Consider the following 18086-nt stretch of genomic DNA (forward strand, 5'->3'; position numbering starts at 1 on the left):
TCTGCTACTTATGTCCATGTTATAAACAGATCCACAAAGCAATGGCAACAAAGCAACAACATATTCCCTAGGTAGGGAAATCTCTTGCCTGGTGATACCAGTTCAACAGAATACGAATTACTGACAGCAAACCGTACAATGTATTGTCAATACAATGGATAAATGGTTCTGCCTACCAAAAAACTGCAGCCGAAGAGAGTGACATTTGCCATTGGTTCGCTTTCCTATCAACACTTCTGAGAAGACAAATCGGATTTTCAAATTAGACGACGTCTGCATTGCCCAGTGTTCGGTGAATGAGCGGAGAGTGAGCAACATGTCCGATTTCCAAAACCCACACGTATTCCCAGTTGAGATAAACATGCAATGTGATGTACCGCTGACATCAACATGTACCAAAGTCATATGATACCAACTAGAACAGCACGCAGTTGAGCGCATACCTCTGCCAGGCTGAACAGTTTATGTCTTGTATTCCACTGATAGGCCGGATCTGGATTCGGACCTGAACCAAAATCGAATCGGCTTGTTCTTGTCACCCAACCAACTCGTCCACCAAGTTTGGTCATAACTCATCCATAACTTTTTTAAATATCATGTTATATATCGCTTTTCACGCGATCTCTCAATGGTGAAGAATCACTTACAAATTAAATAATTCTCATATCCGAATCCAGATTCAGATCTTCACCAAAATCTAATCGATTCATCCTTGTCACACACCCAACCTGTCCACCAAGTTTCGTCCAAATCCGTCCACAACGTTTTGAGATATCCTGCTATATATCGTTTTTGGCCCTATCTCCTAATGGTGAAGATTCACTTTAAAAATTCTAGTAGCCGGATCCGGATCCAGATCTTCACCAAAATCAAATCGATTCGTTATTGTCACATACACTACCTCTCCACCAAGTTTCGTCCAAATCCGTCCATAACATTTTGAGATATCCTGCCATGTACCGTTTTTGGCCCTATCTCCTAATGGTGAAGAATCGCTTAAAAATTTCTCGTAGCCGGATCCTGATCCAGATCTTCACCAAAATCAAATCGATTCGTTATTGTCACATACACTACCTCTCCACCAAGTTTCGTCCAAATCCGTCCATAACATTTTGAGATATCCTGCCATGTACCGTTTTTGGCCCTATCTCCTAATGGTGAAGAATCGCTTAAAAATTTCTCGTAGCCGGATCCTGATCCAGATCTTCACCAAAATCAAATCGATTTGTTCTTGTCACATACACTACCTCTCCACCAAGTTTGGTCAAAATCAGTCCATAACCTTTTGAGATATCCTTTTCACAGACAAACAAACAGACAGACAAACAGACAGACAAACAGACAGACAGGGGTGAAAACATAACCTCCATCCACCTTCGGTGGTGCAGGTAAACATCGTGGCACCTAGTACATTAACAAAAAGGTTCCAATGTTTTTACTTAAGTATTGTTGATATGGTGTTTTGCATCCATTTGCTCGATATAAGAATCTATAATGTGGGTATAAATATCAGCCAAGTTTGGGGTACAAGAGAGCCTTCTGCATTTTCGTCCAATCAGCTGCAAAAGGCCTTCCTTCGAAGAAGCGACGACAATGCCGACAATAACATGCAAATCTCATTGGGGGAATACATAACCACCTTTAGAGGCCATTTTTCCCCGCAAAGCGGGGGTTGGCCTTTTTCGGGAACCGTGGTTGTTGTTGTTTTTCGGTCCCCTTTTTGAAGCAATGTTTTACGGCCGGATGCCCTTCCTGACGCCAACCCTTTTTGCCGCCTTTTACGACAAACAGGGAATTTCATTGAGGGGAATAAGCTAAAGAAACCAACGCAACACAGAAATCCGGTGTTGGCTTAGCGGTTAGGGTGCCGGCTTGGGATCCTAGGACCCTGGGTTCGAATCCCGGTCGATCGCTGAATTAACGCCAGGGGGGTTGACTCAGCCTGTCATCCTTCCGAGGTCGGCAAATTGAGTACCAGCTTGCTGGGATGAATGATCCCGGTGTGTACCCCGGTTTAGAATAGGTACACCGTATCCCTGCGCATCGTAAGAGCGTGACCAAGGGTTGGCGTCAGGAAGGGCATCCGGCCATAAAAACATTGCCTCAAACAGGGAACCATGATTGTCATGGGGCCCGCAAAGCTAACCCCCGCTTTAGCGGGGAAAATGGCCTTAAAACGATCATTCATTCATTTCATTCACTCATTGAGGGGAATAAGCTAAAGAAACCAACGCAACACGGAAATCTTAATCTTCAGCAAACAGCCCATCCATCCCTTGGGTTCAGGATTCGAGTATTTGCGTATATTGCAAAGGTTCCCCGTAGCTTGGGGGCAAGGGTGTTCGGAGGCGAGTGGTACTTCTCGCTCTGAAGAGGGGCTGCCGCAGGTTAAAAGTCCACCCCTGGCCCTTCAGGTTTATTTATGAGCGAGGCTTGCCCTGGCAGTTACGTTATAAAACAGCCCATTCGGGTTCAGTTCCGAATATTATGAGCGAAGCTGCGAGCTTCCCGTCGGGCGCTGGGACACACCGAACTGCGCGCTCATTTAGTCGGCTGGCAAAGTTGCCCTCGGTGAGTACAGACGGCAATTAGAAGGCAATTAAAACCCAAGGTAAGGGCTGTACTTGATCACAGCTCACCGACATCACAGCGCCCTGTACCGCGTGCGGCCTCAGTGCTTCGAATGAAAAGTGAACGAATAAATTAGTTTTCATGGCGGTGATAAGCATTGGGAATTACAGCAGGAAAATGAAATAAAGTGCTTTGGAATAAAATTAAACCAATAACATCGTCAAATCCGAACGGTTTCTCACTCTGAGCAGCACTGAGACTCCAGGTAAGTAAGGCGATGCAAAAATACTGTTGGGTTCGTGTCCGGAAACACTCATATTGTTCAGTATCCAAAGAAAACATGATGCAACGAGTCATGAAGTTCTTCTGTTGGGTTTTTTAATCATTCACTATGTTTGGCATTGATCAAGCGATCAATATTGCGAAGCATCATAACAATCAGACATGGGTGTGCCACTGTAGCGGATCCATAATGAAATAAACAGAGCACAGAGATGCGTAACTTCCTGGTAAGGTGACTTGGAAGAGCGACCATGCACATCCGATGGGACACTGCACCTATGATAGGGATTGATCATAAAATAATTCACCAATCTCCATTGGCTTTAGTGCTAGGGATGAGGAAGTGCTGCGATGGAGGTGACATTTAATTTTACTTTCCATGGGCACGACTAAATATCTAATAATTATTCTTACCAATAATTGCTTTGTAACATCACCCTCCGTAATGTACCTCCAATTGCAGAACGAAGAGCAATAGTAAGAAGAACAAGCAATATCCGGGAATGTTGTGGTGCGTTGTAGGAGGGAGATGAAGGCCTTACCCTGCTCACTGCAGTTATCACCACTTTGGGACGTGTGACCACCGCTCGAAGGCCCAGGGGTGCCGCCTGCGGAGTGCGTCGTGGTTGCATCTTCGTGTTCTCGGGACCAGGATATGGGGTTCTGTTGTGGAAGGAAAATGGGGGAGTACAGCGACAATATTATTATTATTTGTAATGAGCATTATCATCTTCCTGCATCATTAGATGCATGTGTAGGATGTGGGAGGAAAGGAAAGATAAAAATAGGAATTCATCATTGCCAACATATTAAAGGTTCTGTCTTGCTTCATCCATGAGAAACTTTATAATAACATCCGCGTGGCAATTTGTCCATATTCAGCCATAGAAACGTCGTAGGTTTCCCCATGATGACACTTGCTCCATTGTCAACAATAGGAGAGAGGAAAGTGCGTTTCAGGCTGAGAACTGATCAATCCTCAGAGGATTGAAATACGAGGCCTAAAACGCTCTTGTGGTCACAACCTAACTTTACCCCTACTTTAAGTCTCGCCACAGATGACGTCACGATCCACAAACAGTACTAGATACAGAGAATGGTACTCGTCCTTAGCAGGCCTAACATCATGGTTATTTGACTCATAGTCTTCACGTGGGAAGAAGCACTTAACTCATCCCCATCAGGTGTAATGGAGCAAATAAACATGGCGTGGCCTCAATCTTTTCATACCTGATACACCCTTATCAACCAACCGCTGTGGTGAGAAACGGCAGAGTAAAGCAAACAAGCATTGCTTCCATCCCTTGCCCTTTTCCCTTCAATGTTTAATTCACAAAGCTTCGCTTACGGCCGCCCTTTCTCAGATGATACAGAAAGCTTTACCCCGCCAGACTGAAAACTGGCTCCAATAATGATTTTACTTCTTACTCAGCAAGATTAGCAGAATAAACACTGATGCAGTAACTGATACAGCGCCGGTCTGGTTGCCACCCCGTTCTATTCAGTCATGAAAACCACACAAACCGCGGTGGAGATGTAAAGAGCATTGCAGTAAAAAAACAAAAAAATGAAGAAGAAGAGAAACAGTCCGCAGAAGTACACAGAACACATATTTAACCCTTCACGTGGATGTGGAACATCTGAGCGGTTAAAGGACAAACTAAGGCGATAACCCAAATGCATTAATCACTTGTGCATCAAGACAATAAACTCGTAATGGTCCGTTCCATCAGTATTTGTCTTCCAGGTGAAAGGATTGTTACAAACCTGAAATAGAGATTCTTCTTCACTGGCTACGCATGAGGAAAGACTTCTAGTACCTGAGGAATACAATTGCTTTATATTAACTCCGATGTCTAGACGAGTCGAGATGAACCAGACAGGTGGCCAGGCATGCCACAAAAAAGGCAAGGCCTTCCTTTGACAGACCATACTGGATTCGAATCAGAAAGCTCGGAATCCCAGAACGCTTCTTGAAGCATGCTATATCCCAGACACCCGAGGCACATTAATACCGAAGAAAATTAACGACGAGCCTTTTTACAGAATTTTACTTTCTCCCCAAGTGTCATGCGTTCGCGGAAGGAAATGAGACATTGCTCTTGTATTTCCTGCCATATAAGCCAGTTAGCATCCCCTCTGGGCTGATCCGTTTCAAAATGAGACTGAGATGCGGCATAGAAGCATTGGCCTGGTACAGAAAGCCAGGTGCAGTTTCACAGTGACCTTTTCCGTGTTCGTAGCAAATCCCACTCATCCAGTCGTCGGTGATTGCCGCTTGCAAGAGGTTCGAAACATCGGGAGCAACTACATACATGTCTTTGGCATGACCTTCTCCCTTTACCTGCTGTTAGCATCTGGAAGCCCTTTGTGTCGAGGCCAGGGCCACTCTGCTTCTACTCAGCCATGACACATGTACCTACCTTGACTCGCAGCAGGCATGCAAGGATGACACACTACTTTAGGCCCTCATCAATGACCCGAGGAACTAGGTTATAACCCCTTTTCATCCCTATTTCATCGTGCCTCTCTGTTTCCTTGTTTTCTCCTTTTGCAGTTACTTTGTGCATGTCCAGCTAAAACTAGCGAAGACAACATCCTAAAGAAAACAGTAATTTCGAGGAAGGAGGTCAAAGTGGTCGTCACACCTGTGTTCACCTATTGAAAGGTTCCATCCCATTAATCAGTGAACATCCAAACCAACACATGAGGCCAGAGCTAGATCCAGGCAAGCGGAAACTTCCGCGTATCTCATATATTTAATACAGTGATCATTTATACATATCACAGATTGACATGAAAGATTGAATCATATTTTTGAAGAGAATTTGAAATAAATGCAACATTGCATCTTTCCTAACAATGGATTTGCCAGGCTAAGCACAAAAATGAAATTAGACACCAGGCCAATGCTGTCACAGTAGTCCATGAAAGGCAGGGTTTATTTATTTTTCAGACCACAAGTATATATGATTTAGCAAGAAATATATAAATAAAAAATTTAACTCCATATGAGGTATATTACACAGTTGCACCTTGTTCACCGAGAATGGTTATGGATGAAGATAATAAGGATTCCCTTGGTCGCGTTTTTTTGGAAGTGGTTGCTCCAAAGTGATTATACCACAAGTGTGAAGACTGGTTTTTGGGGTTTTTTAAAACTTGATTTATTAACAAGTGTATATCCAATAAACATGTAACGAAGCCGACAGATATAATTAGACTTCAAAAAAAACAAAAAAAAACTGCTCCATCCACATGAGGATCACTTAGAACTTGTGGAGTGCTCATTCCGGAAAGCAAGAAGCAGATCGAGTAAAAGGCCGAATGCTCCGCGCGGCTGCAACGATAACGCGCGCGCGTCGAACAATGGCACAGGCGGCTGTGTGTTTTGGCGCGGTTGCCCTTTGGGCATAGCATACACTTCCCAGCGTGTAAGCGAAACACAAACACCAAGACAGCCCTTGTTGGTTTTTTACACCCCCCTTTTTTGCCTTCGCTCCGCTGCAGTCTGATTACGCCCAGCATGGGACTTTCTCACCAAAAGGAAGCGGAGTGAGCGCCGCCGTAGTAGGCAACTTGTGTTGTTAAGAAAGGCGTGGAGAGGCAATCGGTTAGGGAGCATGTCGGGCCTTCTTGTTTGAGCGCTTTTAGATTTGTCCAAAGGGACGGAAAGCTATTCTGCATTTTGAATGTGCCATGTTTTGAGGCCTATGCCCTCACTCAAAGTCATGCGTGCAGTTCCCTCAACAGAGAGATGAAGTGATTTGAAGAAGGTGATGGGTTGCTAGAGACAGACAGACAGTCAGGAAGACGGTATCACAGACACAGAGGATGCAGGTCGATTTGAGCTAAAATAACAAAAGCTCAAAATCCATCAGCAGGGGGTTTATTGTGACTTGGTGATGGCAAAGTTCTCCACAACCTCAACGTCAACTGACAAATAAAACTCGCCAAGCAAAGGAGTTGGATGAAAGATGAACAAATGCTGAGAAAGGAGAAGGCCGTGCATGAGGGGTAGCCACTTGATTACACAGGTAGTGACTTTGTACTGCGGGCAATGGTGGGTAGAGTGGTGTGATCGCACTATGCCACTCAAAAGGGGGTGAAAAGGGCCCACAGGAGGAGGAAAAAAAAAGAAAACTCGAGTACCATGGCTGTCAGCTGTTTAGCGGCTGCCATTGGGGGCAGGGGACGCTCAAAAGCGGCTTGGAGAGCCTTTCAAGCAGTGCCTTCCACAATGGCTGTGCGTGGAGCGAACGCGGCCACTGGAAAGCGACATAGGCTGCACCAGATGTTGTACTTACAGCAACGCTTTCATCGGCAGAAGCCGCAGATATCCTTTCTTTATTCCGAAACGTTTTTGAAGGGAAGCAGAAGCTTTACATTTCGTCATAATTTTTGGAGAATGTGGACAGATTTCGTTCCAAATAGGAGCCCAGCAGGAATTGGTGGTGGAGGGACGAGAGAGAGGATGTGAGGAGGTGTGGATCTTTGGTGGGTTTGATTATCGTCGCAAAGCGGGCGTCTCGTACTATAAACCAGATTACCAGGATCTCCCACGTCGGCGCAATTACTCGACTGGGATGTATGAACGTTATGGGCAAATTATTTGGTTTATAGCATTCAAAATAGTTACCAACTTGATGTTTGATCATAGTTTGCTCTTCTGTTGATGAACCAGACTCCAAAGATCCAGTTCTATATTTCAGAACGGGAAATCATCTACATACACTTCCAGAATTGCCCAACATTTTAAAGTGCATATGTTATTTAAAAGCATTCTGGCCTAACATGTCGTAATTCATGCATCGTCGCCGATGATCGTTTGTTGGTTTCACTGGAGATTTTCACCGTCTTATTGATTTTACACAAATGGCTGAAGAGCAGGGTGGTGGATGACATGCGGAGTGCGTTTTGGGCACTTCAGTAGATACAAGAGGTAGGGGGCAGTTGAGGGAGGTGGAAAAGACAGAGGGACGGGGGTGGGAGGTTTGGAGAGTCGAACGGACATCTGCTCGAGGAGCAAGTGACCCACGCACACCCGCTGTCGCTGCCTGTAATTAATCCAAAAGCGTGCAGCCGTGCAGTGCACACTCCGAAAAGACAAGACACACACGCCCTATCGAGCCTGTCTCCATAAACTCTACATCGTAGACTCAGGATGTGTTCAATTCAAGGAATGAAAAGATGATAAAGATTTCTTGGGAGCAATGGCCAGGAGTTTATTCTCACCAGAAAAGGGCCCCAATTTGGCTAAATGTACAAGGCTTGTAGGTTAGACAGTTGACTAGCATCTATTAATCTGACCTAACAGCTGGTAAAAGAATGATCATCTCTCCTGTTATTCAGGCTAAGCCCACGGTTTCAGAGCAAGGTCGTCAGCTCCTGCTGGCGCGCGTTTGTGGGATCTCTAAACCACATTAAACAGTGTTTGAAGGCCCAACATTTAACCCTTAATTTGCTGTGAAAGGGATTTGCTTCAAAACGCATCTAATCCTTCAAACATATGCCTGTCTCTTTGCGGCTTCTCGGTTTCCAACGTTATACCAACAGCAGCTCTGTTGGTCACATACAGACGATTGAGAGGGGAGGGTCAGGGGAAGGAGACACCATATCACAATGAGAAATGTTGGAAGTAGATGCTAATATAACGTGGGCAGTGTAAAGTGGGGGCAAGATGCCCTATAAGGAAAGGTGGGGCAAGATGCATCCCCCCCACTGACCCCTTACACCTTATTTACATATATCATCCTCAGTCCTTTTGTTCAATATAATGAACATTTTTCATTTCAAATTGCCTGCTACATCATCAGCCTGAGAGCCCTCCAGTAGAGATGATGAGGATACTGAGCAGGTTACCAATACCACAGAGGTTTCGGGTTGTAGGGTCCTTCTTGCCTCCCATCCTAATCTATAACTTCTCGAACATCATTTGTCAAATCAAAGGTAAGACCAAGTACTGCATTGGAGTCATCAGAAGGAACCAGAATAAGTGAAGAGCAAAGATGGAGTCATCAGGAGGAAACTGCATTGGAAATACTGGATTGGAAATGGGTTTCAGCCGCAACTCCTCCAACCTCAAACCCATCCAGATTATAGCAAAATCCTTGAAAGCACAACTAATATGTGTACATTTCCGAATGAAGAACATACAGTCAACGTCACATTAAATGGCCCATTGAGTGGAAGAGCCATGGAAGGAGAGTTTTATACACTAATCCGAACTGCAATACCATGCATTAGTCATCGTAGAATGGTGAGCGTTCAAAACACAGCCCTGACAAATTACTATCTACACATTTCTGTACACTGCATTAATCTGGTAAGGCATCATTCAGTAGGAAAATTACACCCACGGAGTACCAAAGCGAAACTGGTCGATTGTGGCACCGAATCGCCAAGGCAGTAATCAGGGTCTTACGACCTCGTGTCATTACCGATGTCAGTCTTAAATGAAAACGTACGGCTCTCCGTCTCGAAAATGTCTATCGTGCAAGCAAATTTAGACGTGGCATTAGGGGGGCCAAGGAATCAGGTTGGGAAATCACAATGAAATAAGGGCCTACGATAAACCCTGTGATCTTCATTTAAAAGACTAAAACACAGAGGAAAGCGAAGTGGAAAAGCCACGAGGAACACTCAAATCCAGAAGCAGGTGAGATACTCTTGGAAAACGATTTGGAAGAAACATTGTGGTTTATTTACAATTGGTGTGATTATTTATTTATTTATTACTAAAATTGCATGGAGCGGGAATCGTGTGAAACAAGTAATCAGAATTATATGGGCCTACTGTAATCCGAATCAAGCGATCTGAAATTTAGGGTTATGATGTCAAAATGGTGGTGTGTCATTTCCGTTGTAAGTTACAGATTGCGTCATTCTTTGAGCGTTTGTCACCAACTCGAAAATCGTGGGAAAGTCCAAGAATTAATTTCAGATTTGAATTTTTTCTCATCATAGATGGTCAATTTCCCACCGGTCTTCACCTATCGTCTTTGTCTTTGATGCAAGTACAGGTATGATCTTAATTTATTTATTTAATCATCAAAGAGTTCCAAGTTTAAAATCAGGCCTCTTCGTTTATGCGTATGGGGATAGTGAAACGGTGCAGCACATAACAAGATCCATAATCCACCTGAAACTCAAAAGTTTTATTAAATAATTTTGTATAAGTGTAGATGATTGTGCAACTCGTAACTTATGGATAACCTGATCCAGCGTTGAAAGGTAACCAACCGTCAATGGAGTATTGTGGCAGTTATAAACAAGGGAAGGTCATATTGAAACAGGACAGTGTAATATTGTGCCATTTCTCCTTCCAAGCAAGGGCAAGTTCGATGTAGTCCAGTCAATCTAACAAGTTTGATGGCTCAACTCACCACTAATTGCAACATAATTTTTTTCACTGCTATGCTTTTCAGAAATGTCCCCTAAGCACCACACCAAAAGTATACCAAAATATATTTGGTGGAAAGGCGTCAAATTTGCATAATATGCAAATTAGCTGCCACCATTGAAAAAAATACAGAATTTCCACTGTAACTTTGTATCTAAGCATCCAATCACAGAAAATTAAGTGTCTAGACCCATGTTTTTAGGGTTGATAATTATGAAAAGTTCATTTCTGGATCAATTATATGCATACAATTCAATGACGTATGCAAATTAGATGCCGCAATGATTTTAAAAATCGATTATCTGCAATAACTTTGTATCCAAGCATCCAATCATGGTAAATGAAGTGTCTAGACTCTAGACCCATCTTTTCATGGTCATTGGATATGATTAGCACATTTCTGGATTCATTATATGCATACAATTATGCAAAAATTTAAATTAGCTATCCTCATTATAGGAAACTGCTATTTAACTATGTGCATGTTTTCGATTCTGTTGCAGAATACCATATCTAAGGGGTTTGTGGTGTGACGGATGAACATTGATGGACAAGAGCATGTTCTACTATATCAAGAGTTTAGCGGTGGCCAGGAGGCTCAACTTTTCAGGGTTAGTGTATACATAAGGCAATCTCAAGAGCTGTACGAGGACACCTCTAGGTGGATGCTGCCCTCAATACGATGTTGGTAGCGAATGCATACAACCTCCCCCTGCCAACATATTCCGATATGGATAAACTGGAGGGAACAGCAGAGAGTCCTTCTGAGGCGTCACACGTGATACATGAACAGATGGAACAGAATGTGGAAGATGACGGCATCCAGGAGGAGGAGGATAATGCTCAGGAACAAAACAAAGACTTGTTTGAAGCTGGTGAACTATTTGATCGTTTAATGGTAGATCCAAGTGTTGCTGATGAGGTGTCCTCCTCAGAAGGTCCCAGGCGCATCTCTGAGAAGCTGAAGGAAGAAAATAACTATGAATGATCTATGAACAGCAAGTCTCTGGCTGCAATATATGGATATGGTAGGGATCTTACGGAAATTCATAAAAGCTGAGTGTATGGGTAATTGGATGCTGCACCTTCAGGCCGTACATGATATGCTTCCGTACTTTGCAGCATCAGGGCACAATCTGTACGCCAAGTCTGCATACTTGTACCTTCAAATGATGAAATAACTTGACAAGAATCACCCAGAAGTGTATAGGAGTTTCATGAATGGACCTCATGTCGTCAGAAGAAGTGAACGTTATTAGGCTGGCCTATCAACCGACCTCGTGATAGAACAAGCGCTCATGAGGAGCATGAAGACCAGTCGTGCCTTAACTAGAGGCAGAGGAATGACCGAGATACAGAGATCGATATGGTTACTGGCAATGCCAGCCTGTGCTGAAGTGAATTGTGCCATGCAGGAGCTCACAGGTGTGACCTATGATACCAGTGAACAGCACAAGGACAATTCCAAATCAAGACAACAACGTGATATAATAGACACATAGAAACTGATCGGAGCTGTCAAGTCAAGGAATGGAACCCTTTCAGCAGTGAACCATCTATACATAGTATTGTGAGTGGCGTTACTGTACATGACAAAGTGAATGTTGACAACGCCAGATGTGAGGGGAAAACTATACTAGATTCCATGGTTGGGAAGAGTGTGTACGACTATTCATTCCAACACAAAAAACAATAAGACACACTTGGGTCAAAGATAGCTGTTGTCATTGATGGAGACTCAGTGCAAGTCGATTCACAGTTGCTTTTCCAACGACTCAGCGTAATTGCCACAAGTGAAACACAAGAAGATCCAGCATCTTTGTTCAAGTATGAGCTCTGTAGTCATCCTCCAGCACTCTTCGACCCCTCGGGTCTTCCTAGGAAGCCAAATAAACCAGCGCTTGGTGATGCAATTTGGGAACTTGTTAAACATGATTAGTCAGATCTAGCTGGTGATGTCCACTATGTGCTTGATGGAGGTGCCCCCCTGCAACGTCTGCCATGGTCACATGGGCTAGCTTTCGAAAGTATATGTCACACATATATTACTTATGTGATAAGCAGGTATGGGAAGGCAAAAATTGTCTTTGACGGCTACGAGGATGGTCCCACGATCAAGGATGCCACGCATCGGAGACGGGTAGGAAACTGCATAGGACCAAATGTCACTTTCACTGGTCAAACAGTCTTGAAGCAGAAGAAGAATGAGTTCCTAGCAAACACAATCAACAAACAACGCTTCATTTACATCCCAAGTGACTCCCTAGAGAAGGCGGGATTGCCGGACAATTCATGCCAAGGGGGATGCTGATGTGCTGATTGTCCAAACTACAGTAGAATCTGCAAAGACAATAGATACAGTTCTTGTTGACGACACAGACCTGCTGGTTCTTCTTTGCTACCATGCCAACATGCAAGGCAGGGACATATTTTTCAAGCCTGAGCCAAAACTTAATGCAAAGAAACGTCGAGTATGGAACATCAAAAATACCAAGACGACCTTGGAATGAATGTCTGTGACAGAATGCTATTTGTACACGCCCTGCTTGGCTGTGACAGAACATCCAGTGCGTATGGCATTGGCAAAGCTGTTGCCCTGAAACATCCAAAACAGCGTCCAATTCATGAAACATGCCGACCTGTTCACCCAGGAAGGAGATTCACCAAGGGATGATATAGTTGCAGCAGGGGAGAAGGCCCTTGTATGCATGTACAACGGAAATCAAGATGAAAGTATTGATGCCCTACGATACAAGCGTTTCTGTGAGAAGGTTGTGAAAAGTACCAAATATGTTGAGGCCCAGAACTTGCCACCAACATCTGCGGCTACAATGTTTCACAGTCTGAGAGTGTACTTCCAAATTCAGGAGTGGAAAGGAAATGTTGGACAATTGAAACCAGATGAATGGGGATGGAAGATCAGTGAGGGTCAGTTGCAAACTCCCAGTGCAAACTGGTCTGCCACCAGCACCACCCAAACTTACTGAGATCCTCAGATGTAACTTCAAGGTGGGGTGCAGCACCACTAAATGTACATGCAAGAAGCATGGCCTTGACTGCTCATGGATGTGTGGAGAGTGTAAAGGTTTGAGTTGTGCTAGCTCATCAAGACTGGAGCTAGATGACGAGTGACATCCAACAACTGGTAATTAATCCAGAAATGTGCTAATCATATTCAATGACCCTGAAAACATGGGTTTGGACACTTCATTTCTCATGATTGGATACTTAGATACCGAATTACTGTGGAAAATTGATTTTTTCCTAATGGTGGCAGCTAATTTGCATATTATGCAAATTTGACACCTTTCTACCAAATATATTTTGGTATACTTTTAGTATTGTGTTTAGGGTATATTTGTGAAATGCACTGCAGTGAAAAAATTGTTGTTGCAATTAGTGGTGGGTCAAGCCACTACTTTGACTGGACTAATGGTGGATTGTGCTTCCATGACTGCGGCCCTCAGGTAGCATTCCAAGATGCTCTAGAGTGGTTCGATTTGGTTTAAGTTAGGGTCCTCAGCTGGTCACTGCGCATTATCAACGTTGGACCACTTCCCAATAGACACTGCAAAATGTCTGAGGGCCCTCACTGCAGGATTGCATCAAAGGATTCAGCCTTGCCTTGTGCAGCCTTCTTCGGAATGTCACAATAAGAAAACTTTACAAAGCAAATGCCACTTTGCATTGTGGGGAGGTGTGAGGGGAGAAGGGTTAAAACGTGCACATACAGGTTGATCGAGTGTTCATTTTAAGTTTGTATGTGCTGTCCCCATTACTTTTGCCGATGCACTTTAACCACAAAGTCACATGCTTTGGACAAGCAAAGTCCATTATGCATGCAAGTGGCAGCACGAGATGAAATCTCAAATCGCCAAAGAAAAGGAGAAAAAAATAAAGAAATTTGGGAACAAAGCGTGTGAGCTGAGAGCGGTCAAAACGCGGTGCGCACACTTGTCAGGAATGATTAGCACTCACAAAAGGAAAAATGACGATGGTATAAGAAGCATGGTCTAATACCCAACATAAGGTGTCACTTAGGCTTAGACATGGCTGAGCCTTTGCTTTGGCTACCATCTCTTAGAAGTAAAACCCCACCTCGTCTTGTAAAGAGAATGTCGTGCAAAAGACAGATAATGCAACTTTTACGTTCATATCAGTTTACGAATGAAATTCAGATGCGCTTAAGGTTTATTCACCCTCATTTATTAAAACATGAGATTATAAAAATCACCAAAGCTTCGAAACCCCTGAAAATCCTGTGAGTTACCTGGATGTTATGCCCTGCACCTTATGAATATAAAAGCAAGCAGACGAGGTTATTGGCCTCCAGAGTTCAGAATACTGCCTTCTGCACCAATTTGTACTGGAATAAGAAACAACGGTGGGGGTATCACACAGTCCAGCGTAGTTCGGCATGTCGCATTCTTTCAATGAGGGCATGGATGGATGAGCAAAAGTTTGTTTCACTTTCGATCATCACCAGCTTGGATGTACGGTTGGGAGTATTTGTAGTTTTGGACACCGTTCCTCAAACTCCTCCGCTACTACCCTACTACCATGGGTTACCACAGTCCCTCCACCAACAAAAATGTTCCACCCTTTCGTTCCCCCCCACACACCCCCCCACTCACCCCACCTCCCATATTCCTCTTTGCCCTGCTCCATCCCTCTCTGTTGCGGCATCTCAAAGCAGTGCAGACAAGAGAGAGAACATTGAGAGGCTGCTGTTTTGAACAAGCCGCCCGACGGCCTAATCTTCCCTGGGCCCTCCGAAGTAGCTGTCATCGCAAGGCTGGTCTGTCATCGGTCTGGCGCAAGAGACAAGGGGCTGGTTACGAGTCTTGGCTCGCCCTAATCGTGCCGGAATATATCTCTATGTCTTTTCGACTTTTCTCTATCTCTGCCTTTCCAGCATCATCTTCCGTGTCTCTCCGTGGACTGACTGCCTTGTCTTTGACGTTAGGGTTAGTCTTTGGGATTCTCTGTTAAATCTTATGCTCAGACAAATGCATTAGAAACTTGCAACAAAATGCTTGCCCATTATCTCATAATGCACTTGCAATTGGACAAAAGTTCTTGAGGGGAGGAATTGTAAGAGCAGATAAAGAAATGTTGCCTTTACAAAGAAAGATGATGCTCATTAGAATGTAGGTTCAAATCTTTCAATCTTCATGGGGTTCTCTAAACTCCAGCAGTTCTCTAATCCAAACAAAATGGATTTTCTTGCTTTATTATGTTATTCACCCGTTTTATAAACAGTTATTTGCTACTTATATAAGTTAAATATATTTACCTCTGCCAGTGAAGGTGGGCGGAGGTTATGTTTATACCCCTGTCTGACTGTCTGTGAGCATGACATCTCAAAAGGTTATGCACAGACTCAGGTGGTAGGGTTAGATGAAACTTGATGGACAGATTGAGTGTGTGACAAGGACGAATTGATCAGATTTTGGTGAAGATCCGGATCCGGATCCGAGAATTTAAAAAAAAAAAAATAATTGAGAGATCGGACCAAAACTAAATATAGCGCGATATTTCAAAAACTTGTGGACGGATTGGGACAAAACTTGGTGGATGAGTTTGGTAGGTGACAAGAACAAGCCAATTCGATTTTGGTTCACGTCCGGATGCAGATTTGGCCTATCAGTGGATACAAAACTCAAACCCTCCAGCCTGGCGGAGGTATGCGCTGTTCCGAGTGATGTCCTTGTTGTGATCTGTTTTTGTTCCAATCAGTTCGACATGCATTCCGTATTGACTCCTTCAAATTTCAATGCTTCCCTTAACTTTAACATTTACTACCACTGGAAATATTACCACAAATGAGCGGCATTCAAAAATATCTCAGAAATCAGCTAATTATACATCTTCAGCATATTTGTACTATCGTATCTGGTTCATTGTCCCCTTTGAACACCTCACATGGAAAATAACAACATTCTTTGCATCAAAACATCATTTAACAAATGTTTGATATTTGTCTTTACTTTTTATAAAGAAAAAAAACAATAAAAACATGCTTTTTGAGATTTGGTAGTCATGGTCCAGGGCTGGCAGGATAGATTACAGGTAAAGGACTCTCACCTCAGAGCAGTTTGGCATGAGTATGAATCTCGACTCAGGTATAAACTATCATCTTGGTGTTTCGCTTACAGGACGATATGTGCTCGGACCATCGGAAGAATGTCAAGTCAGATGACCCATCTGCCCATACAGGTCGTCGATGGACGTTAAAGATCCTATGGTGTATTTCATGAAGAGTTGGTGAGTTATCTCCGGCACCCTGAATAAATTACAAATTCCTGCTCAAATCACATTCAGTCAACTGTCAGGCCTGGCCAGGCAGTTCCCTGCACCCACCTCTACTGTGTACACGGCCACTAATGACTACATCAAGTCTATAGCTTACACTAAGTACAAACTCGAAAAAAGTTCAAAAAGGGCAACACCATTCAACAAACAAAATCCATAAGGAGGATTTGCTATTTGGATCGAGCACTGGAGCATACAGGACGATTCGACGAAAGGTTGAAGATAAAGGCTCTCATCATGGTTAGCCATCCCGTTTTAAAATTGAAACCAGTGATTAACCATCGGGTTTTAATTCCAAATTATCCAAACGAGCTCTCCACATCAATGAACAGCCATGATGGAGCTTCGAACACGCACCGAAAATGAGCAGCAGCTTTTAAGCCTGATGGTTGTATTAATTGTTTACAATTTGAACAATCTTCATCATTCATACACTTAGCCCTGAGAGAAGAACTCTTCCCTAACAATCTTCATCATCAATACATTTAGCCCTGAGAGTAGAACTCTTCCCTAGCAATCTTCATAATCAATACACTTAGCCCTGAGAGAAGAACTCTTCCCTAACAATCTTCATCATTCATACACTTAGCCCTGAGAGAAGAACTCTTCCCTAACAATCTTCATCATCAATAAATTTAGCCCTGAGAGTAGAACTCTTCCCTAGCAATCTTCATAATCAATACACTTAGCCCTGAGAGAAGAACTCTTCCGTAACAATATTAATCATTCATACACTTAGACCTGAGAGAACTCTTCCCTAACAATCTTCATAATCAATACATTTAGCCCTGAGAGAAGAACTCTTCCGTAACAATATTAATCATTCATACACTTAGACCTGAGAGAACTCTTCCCTAACAATCTTCATCATTCATACACTTAGCCCTGAGAGAAGAACACTTCCCTAACAATCTTCATCATTCATACACTTAGACCTGAGAGAACTCTTCCCTAACAATCTTCATCGTTGATACACTTAGCCCCCAGAGTAAAACTCTTCCCTAACAATTTTCATCATCAATACACTTAGCCCTGAGAGTAGAACTCTTCCCTACCAACCTTCATCATTAATACATTTAGCCCCGAGAGCAAACACTTCCCTAACAATCTTCATTATTCATACACTTAGCCCTGAGAATATATCTCTTGATCTTGATCAATAATACAGTTAGCCCAGAGAGTAGAACTCTTCCCTACTAATCTTCATCATTAATACATTTAGCCCCGAGAGTAGAACTCTTCCCTAACAATATTAATCATTCATACACTTAGCCCTAGAGTGGAACTCTTCCCTAACAATATTAATCATTCATACACTTAACCCTGGAGTGGAACTCTTCCCTAACAACCTTCATCATTCATACACTTAGCCCTGAGGATATAACTATTCCCAAGCAATCTTTATCATTAATACACTTAGCCCTGAGATTGGAACTCATCCCTAAAAATATTCATCATTAATACACTCAGCTCCCAGAATAGAACTCTTCCCAAACAACATTCATCATTTATACAC

General features: G+C 43.2%; 1 protein-coding gene across 3 annotated transcripts in view; it reads right to left on the reverse strand.

Moving 5' to 3' along the window:
* LOC137415200 (homeobox protein Meis2) overlaps positions 1-18086 on the reverse strand; it is a 331413-nt gene that overhangs the window by 293922 nt on the left and 19405 nt on the right. For all 3 annotated transcript variants that reach the window (XM_078766085.1, XM_078766086.1, XM_078766087.1), the window contains one exon: positions 3396-3516. In XM_078766085.1, the coding sequence (XP_078622211.1) occupies positions 3396-3516 (121 nt within the window). The remainder of the gene's footprint in view (positions 1-3395; positions 3517-18086) is intronic.

The sequence above is a fragment of the Myxine glutinosa genome, chromosome 12 (assembly GCF_964187855.1).
Source record: "Myxine glutinosa chromosome 12, kmMyxGlut1.1, whole genome shotgun sequence".
Lineage (NCBI taxonomy): Eukaryota > Metazoa > Chordata > Myxini > Myxiniformes > Myxinidae > Myxine > Myxine glutinosa.